Raw genomic sequence first — 7,516 nt, 5'->3', positions numbered from 1 at the left:
CCAGGCACCGCATCAAAGGTAGTAGAGTAGGGAGTACAATGCTGAGAAAAACACAGCCCTTGCCCTCAAGCTGACAAGCTTACAAACTGGAGGGAGTATGACAAAGATCTAGGTGACTTTTACACAATCAGAATATATGAACAATGTCCTCCAGGGCCCGGGAGAGGGAGAACTTGGAGAAACCAGGGGAGTCTTCACTTGGAAAGATTATGTTGGAGCCCAGAGGGGCCCCTGTCTGGCAGGGGGAGGGGAAGGAGTGTGAGCAAAGACGTGAGAGAGGACTAGAACATTTGAAGAACACAGGCTCACAGAGTTTTCCTGGAGCACAAGAGAGTAAGCAAAAAGATGGGCGGCTGAGCCATATAGATGGCCAAGGCCCAGTGGGAGTGAGTTTTGGATTTGTTAAGAAATGGGGAGTCAGAAGGATATTGAGGGGAGAAACCTCCATACAGCACAGGGGAGACAGGAAAAAGGCCATGGGTTTTGAAAGAAAGAACATGACTGTGGGACCCTGCTCCCTCTCTTGAGAGCACCCTCTCTGGGTGTCATCCACATCAGGTTCTTTCTCATACATTGTTTTACTTGGTCCTAAATGGATGCTATTCCCAGTTTACAAATGGGGAAATAGAGGCTCAGAAATGGTAAGCTTCCGCCCAAGGTCACAGAGCAGACAGTGAGCGGCGACCACTTTCTGACTGTCATCAGGGGGAACGCCACCCTTCCCTTTTCCTGTGACCCCAAGACAGATCCAAAGTCACCTTTGAGAGCAGGATTAGGACAGGGATTGTGAGCTGGGGCCAACCCTGGCTACCTGAGTCTCCCCACAGTCTCCGGAGGTAACTGTTGTTATCTTCTCTGTCATGGGACGGAGGTGTGGAGCTCAGCCCTGTGGGGGGACTGACTCAAGGCCACACATTAAAGGTGAGGAATACAGGTCAGCTTTTTGAGGAGTGCAGAACCCTGATCTCTTCTTCCTGCTACTCCACACTGCCTCCAGGTTTATTCCTAAGCAGGACTAGGTAGAATTGGGAACAGCCAAGGTCAGAAAGACCCAATTCTCTCCCCTGAGTCAACATCCACTGATTTATCTGCTTCCCTCTGGTAGCCAGGCCCACAAGGCCAGCCCCTCACTCCTTCTGTCGTTAGACACCAGATGATGCTGGGCTCTCTTTGGCTCTATCCCCAGTCAGAAGCAGCACCTCCACTGCCTGGATTGGGGACCTAGGTGGCTACGCCTTTACCACCTGTCTCCAGGCAGGTGACCCACTGACCTGAGCACTGTGTGTTAGTGGGTCTTCAAGAGGAGCTCTCCCTGAGTTGGGACCCTGTCTACTGATGTCTTCCATAAGCCAATGGCTTGCAGTGAACTCCCTGGTTCTGATGCAAGTCTCCAAAAGGCACAGGGCATGATGATATATAAAGAACCATTCTGCTGGGAAGGGGAAACCCTAGAGATACAGTGAATCATAGAGATCAGGAAGGGGTAGGGCCTGGGTTCCCTAAACCCCACATCTCTCACTTGGGCCTTAAACCATCCACAAAGTGGGCCAGTGTAGACCCACTGTACCGATGTGGGCTTGGAGGCTCAGTAGGAGTAGAGACTCACCTAGGACCAACCAGCAGCAAAATGACAGGGTCAAGCCTACTCTCTGTACTCTTTCCAGCAAGGAAGGAGAGAGAAAAGCAGAAGAGGCCAGGAGACACCTGACTCTAGGGCCAGACTGTGCCACTACCACTGTGACATATGTATTAAAAAGTTTTTCTTTTCTTTTCTTTTTTTGATACGGAATTTTGCTCTGTGGCCCAGGCTGGAGTGCAGTGACATGATCTCCATTCACTGCAACCTCTGCCTCCCAGCAGCTCCTGAGTAGCTAGGACTACAGGAATGCGCCACAACGCTCTGCTATTTTTTGTATTTTTAGTAGATACAGGGGTCTCACCATGTTGGCTAAGCTGGTCTCCAACTCCTGACCTCAAATGATCCACCCACCTCGGCCTCCCAAAGTGCTAGGATTACAGGCATGAGCCACCGCGTGAGGCCCTTAAAAATTGTTTTCTTTTTGAAAAATTTCAGCAGGGGAAGGTACAATAAATACTCTCGGTGAAGAAAAAAAATCGAGACAAATCAAGTCGGTATGCAGTGAAAAGTCAGCAGCTGTAACATTCTATGATTCAACGCAAAAAGTATGTTGAGTTCCTTAGCTGAATAAGTAGTATAAACAAATAATTTCTTTTCCTTCTATCTCTCCATACAGAGGGAGTGGTGCTCTTATCTGAGGACCTCTTTGCTGTCCTCGACCAAGGTTCAAATGAAGGTAGAAAACGCCCTTTGAAAAAAGCACTCCATGCCCTGAACTTTTCTAGAAGAATCCAGGCAGAACATTTGCGCAGGCGAAAACACACAAGCTAGCGAGACCAATGCAGAAGTTGCCTGTGGTGATACAACTCGCACAGCGACGACAGCGGGTGGCCGGCGAAATCCCCTCCCCCAAGAGGGGAGGAAACCGCAGAATGTTCCTGACTCGGCACCCGGGCGGGTGGCGCAATGTTTATGTTTGTGTACCCTAGCGCGTTGCGTCGCTGCAGCAGGCCCCGCTGTCCAGGGGGCCGTCACTGGGACTCAGGGCACCGATATTGCTGTGGGGGGTCTTCCCAAGCGTCGCGATCCAGGTCCTGACAATCTGCCCAGAACGGCCCAGGATTGGATTTTGCTTTCAGCCTGTAACGGCCGCGACGACCGGGAGCGGGGAGAGGAGGGGAGGCTTCCGTTCCGGGTTGGAGCCCCCCCAGCCCCCCGCGTAGTGGGCGCTCACTCGGTATACTGTGTATTTGTGGAATAAAGAAAGGGATGGAGAAGCTCGGTCTTGAGCCAAGGTGACAGAAACGCGTCGGATGGCCCCTGGGGGGCGCCGTCGAGTCGTGTTGCGGGTCACTCCTCACCCCTCCATACGCCAAACCCCGGAACCCACCGCAGGGCCTTGCGACCCCCACAGGGATTCCAGCCCCCTGACCTGCCTTCTTTGGCTCCAAGTCTTCCGGGGGCCACAAGACTAGGAACAGCATTATTTCCCGGCGGGGGTTTGCTGGCTTGCATTTTCACGGCAAACGTAGGTATTTTAAAGCCACCTTAAAGAAAGTCTGGGAAACAGGAAAGCATTGCCCTGAACCTCTCCACCCCAACTCGCTCAGGTCGCTCTTGGTAGGAACGACTTTTCAATCGGCAGAGTTGTTCATTTTTCTATAAACTTCATCTTAGGCGCCTCTTTGCTGCCCCTACCACCCCAACAGTGTGGTTCTGGGCAAGTCCGTCGCTTCGCCAGGGGAACCTCACTTTCCTCGCCCGTTAGTGATGAGGAAATGAAAGAAAGGGGCACAAGAATATGCAAAAGGGCAGGAAGCCCCTATCGACTCGGTCGGCGGCCGAGGGGCGCTGGGAAGGGGACTCGGGGAGGGAGGTGTTGGGGGGAGCGGCGATGCCGAGGCAGGTGGCACGTCGCCCCCTCTCCGGGCCGCTCGCATCCTAGAGGTCAGCCTCAGCTGGCAGCGAGCCCTCCACCTCCCCGCTGGGCCCGGAGCGCGGCGCGGACCCGGTCCCAGGGGAAGCGCCAGGAGCAGGCCGGACGGCAGGGCGGGGGCCGGGCCGCGAGCCAGTGCGCGGCAAGCGGACCCGGCTCCGAGGCTGATGACGTCTTCGCCTCTGGCTCGGCGGCGCCGGGCCGGGCAGGGCGGGTGACGTCACCGCCATATCACGTGATCACCATTCAAACAAACACCCCCCTCCCCCTGCGCGCCTGCCCGGTCCGCCCCGCCCCCCGAGAGGCCGCCTATAAAGGCGCTTTCCCACTCCGGCTAGCTGTGAAGGACGTTCGGGCTGTGAGCGCTACACGGGTCGGAGGGGCAGTCGGGGCCGCGAAGAAGCCGAGGAACCTTGAGTCCTGCGTGACGCCCCTCTCTCAGTCCAAAAGCGGCTTTTGGTTCCGCGCAGAGACCTTGGTGGGGGGGGTCGAGCTTTTCCTCGAAAGCCGCCACCCTGCCCTTGGCCCCGAGGACAAAGAGCACCGCAGGGTCTAGCACGCTGGGGGCGCTGAAGCCGGCCATGGTCATGGAAGTGGGCACCCTGGACGCCGGAGGCCTGCGGGCACTGCTGGGGGAGCGCGCGGCGCAGTGCCTGCTGCTGGACTGCCGCTCCTTCTTCGCTTTCAACGCAGGCCACATCGCCGGCTCGGTCAACGTGCGCTTCAGCACCATCGTGCGGCGCCGGGCCAAGGGCGCCATGGGCCTGGAGCACATCGTGCCCAACGCCGAGCTGCGCGGCCGCCTGCTGGCCGGCGCTTACCAAGCCGTGGTGTTGCTGGACGAGCGCAGCGCCGCCTTGGACGGCGCCAAGCGCGACGGCACCCTGGCCCTGGCGGCCGGCGCGCTCTGCCGTGAGGCGCGCGCCGCGAAAGTCTTCTTCCTCAAAGGTACGCCCTCGGGGAAGCTCGGGGCGGGCCGTACACCCCTGAGGTTTTGCCTGGTACCCCTGGCCGTCGGCTCCTGGGGGCCCGCCCCATCTGCAGCGCTTGGGCGTTGGAGTACATTTATCTCTGGAACTTGTCGTTGGCTTTGTTTGGCTCTGGGAACAAAGACTTGCCTGGGCCTTTCCGATGTAAACTTCCAGCCCTTGGTGGGTGGGGGAGTTGTATGAAGGTGCCCAGTCCCGGCGACACTAATGGAAAAAAAAAATGTCTTTGTATTCCCAGGAGGATACGAAGCGTTTTCAGCTTCCTGCCCGGAGCTGTGCAGCAAACAGTCGACCCCCATGGGGCTCAGCCTTCCCCTGAGTACTAGTGTCCCTGACAGCGCGGAATCTGGGTGCAGTTCCTGCAGTACTCCACTCTACGATCAGGTTAGTAGGCGCCCCTGCCACAGGGGAGAAGTAACAACTGGCAAAAGCATGGAAGAGCAGTGCCAGGGAGAATATAGAAAGTGACCTGCAGCTTTATTTATAACAGAGGGGACACAGGGATATGATTTATTCCACAGTTAAGTTGTCTGATGAAGCCGAGTCTCTAATTGTAGGCTCTACAGAAATGAACTTGCTGTTCCTGCCCAGGCAAATGGGCTTAGACCCCTATTTATTTATCCTCCAGATAAATAACTGAGTTCACCTGGTATCTGGAATTGACTTCTCCAGCAGGAAGTTTTTGTGGGTGTGGGCACTGGCCTTGGCTTTGAGGAAGCTTGACGAATGTTGGATATTTCTGGATTTCAGGGTGGCCCGGTGGAGATCCTGCCCTTTCTGTACCTGGGCAGTGCCTACCATGCTTCCCGCAAGGACATGCTGGATGCCTTGGGCATCACTGCTTTGATCAACGTCTCAGCCAATTGTCCCAACCATTTTGAGGGTCACTACCAGTACAAGAGTATCCCTGTGGAGGACAACCACAAGGCGGACATCAGCTCCTGGTTCAACGAGGCCATTGACTTTATAGGTAAATGGAATGGATGCCTGGGGCTTTTCTGCCTCTCTCTTCTCATTTTAGCCCCTAAGCCCATCCTCTGTAGCAAGGACTTGAATGAAGTCTTCTGAGCCTTCTTCCACACATTCAGTATCTGTCTGGTGTGGGCAACATTCCTACAAAATATGAATTTGATTTGATGTCCCACTTTACAGATTAGCAAACTGGGGGCTCACAAAGTTCAATTGACTGGTCTGAGATCTATCTGCTGAGTGTGAACTCCCAGTCTGGGTTTAAACCCTGTGCCATCCTTTGCATGGCACCCACGTTGCCTTGCTCCATGAGCAGCATCCATTGATAGTGACCATTTCTAGATAAGACACACATGACCTTTCTCAGACACCCTGTACCTGGGCTTGGGGTGGTTCTCCTGAGCTCTCAAGTAACCAGCTGCTCCTTTTGTTTTCCAGACTCCATCAAGAATGCTGGAGGAAGGGTGTTTGTCCACTGCCAGGCAGGTATTTCCCGATCAGCCACCATCTGCCTCGCTTACCTCATGAGGACTAACCGAGTCAAGCTGGACGAGGCCTTTGAGTTTGTGAAGCAGAGGCGAAGCATCATCTCCCCCAACTTCAGCTTCATGGGCCAGCTGCTGCAGTTCGAGTCCCAGGTGCTGGCCCCACACTGCTCAGCAGAGGCTGGGAGCCCTGCCATGGCCGTGCTGGACCGAGGCACCTCCACCACCACCGTCTTCAACTTCCCCGTCTCCATCCCTGTCCACTCCACGAACAGTGCGCTGAGCTACCTGCAGAGCCCCATCACGACCTCTCCCAGCTGCTGAAAGGCCACGGGAGGTGAGGCTCTTCACATCCCACCGGGACTCCAGGCTCCTTCTTGAGAGGAGAAATGCAATAACTCTGGGAGGGGCTCAAGAGGGCTGGTCCTTATTTATTTAATTTCACCCGAGTTCGACTGGGTTCCTAAGCAGTCGTCCTGATGACTTAGCGTCAAGACATTTACTGAACTCAGCATTCGGGACCAATATGTAGTGGGTACATCAAGTCCCTCTGACAAAATGGGGCAGAAGAGAAAGGACTCAGTGTGTGAGCCAATTTCTTTTTGCTTGCCCCGGTTTTTGTAGAATCTCTTCATGCTTGAGATACCTATCAGTATTATCATTCCCAACAACACATATACATATGAGAATATACACCTTATTTATTTTTGTGTAGGTGTCTGCCTTCACAAATGTCATTGTCTACTCCTAGAACCAAATACCTCAATTTTTGTTTTTGAGTACTGTACTCTCTGTAAATATGTCGTGAGCAGGTTTGTTTTCAGCACTGATGGAAAACACCAGTGTTGAGGTTTTTTTTAGTTGCCAACAGTTGTATGTTTGCTGATTATTTATGACCTGAAATAATATATTTCTTCTTCTGAGAAGACATTTTGTTACATAAGGATGACTTTTTTTATACAATGGAATAAATTATGGCATTTCTATTGAAATTTCAATGCTTTTATTTCTTTAGCATCCACATCCAACCCCTCTCCTACTTGTGAACTAGGGAAGAATTCCAACAAGGGCCTGCAGAATGTGTTGAGATCCCATGAAATGGCTGGGTTGTGAGGAAGATATTTAAATGAGTATTAGGATTGGTCAGTGTGCCCGTCCATGCCCGTTTTAGCAGCCCTGTAACCTACTATGTCACCCAGATGCCAGGGTGTCCCCAGAGCCAAAGCTAGGAAGAAATGGCCAGTTGCCTGGACTGCCTTTTTAATACCCTCCTCAGGTTAATATAAAAAGTCACCTTCCCCTCTGAGCTGTGCTAGGGTCATGATGAGACAAAGGTTTATTGAAATACATGACATAAGTCAGTGTGTGTTACCTGCCCCCAGAGAAACTCAGCCAGGCCTTTTGCAAATGAGATGCTGAGACCCAGTATAGCTAAGTGGCAGGAATAGGGGAATTGGAATCTACATCTGTTTTGTGGACTTTCACTTGCCCACCTCGTGGCACTCTTTTTGCTTTTAAAAAGGCTTTGGTTTTTGTGAAAATAATATATTGAATGGCA

General features: G+C 53.2%; 1 protein-coding gene across 1 annotated transcript; it reads left to right on the top strand.

The window, feature by feature from the left end:
• The first annotated feature begins 3,802 nt into the window (after positions 1–3,802).
• Positions 3,803–6,956, top strand: DUSP1 (dual specificity phosphatase 1). Its single transcript, XM_032260357.1, has 4 exons — positions 3,803–4,463; positions 4,743–4,888; positions 5,255–5,474; positions 5,912–6,956. Exons 1-4 carry the CDS (start codon positions 4,097–4,099, stop codon positions 6,280–6,282), a joined length of 1,104 nt encoding a protein of 367 aa, XP_032116248.1. The 5' UTR covers positions 3,803–4,096; the 3' UTR covers positions 6,283–6,956.
• The last annotated feature ends 560 nt before the right edge of the window (positions 6,957–7,516 follow it).

The sequence above is a fragment of the Sapajus apella genome, unplaced genomic scaffold, assembly GCF_009761245.1.
Source record: "Sapajus apella isolate SASKATOON/1434 unplaced genomic scaffold, GSC_monkey_1.0 scaffold117, whole genome shotgun sequence".
NCBI classification, from domain to species: Eukaryota; Metazoa; Chordata; class Mammalia; order Primates; family Cebidae; genus Sapajus; species Sapajus apella.
This window is presented reverse-complemented; position numbering and strand designations above follow the sequence as displayed.

Bases quoted from the DNA above. Each gene is read 5' to 3' on its own strand.
- DUSP1 (XM_032260357.1), top strand. From the start codon at position 4,097: ATGGTCATGGAAGTGGGCACCCTGGACGCCGGAGGCCTGCGGGCACTG. The intron at 4,889-5,254 runs GTTAGTAGGCGC...TCTGGATTTCAG, and splicing joins GTACTCCACTCTACGATCAG to GGTGGCCCGGTGGAGATCCT. The intron at 5,475-5,911 runs GTAAATGGAATG...TTTGTTTTCCAG, and splicing joins CGAGGCCATTGACTTTATAG to ACTCCATCAAGAATGCTGGA.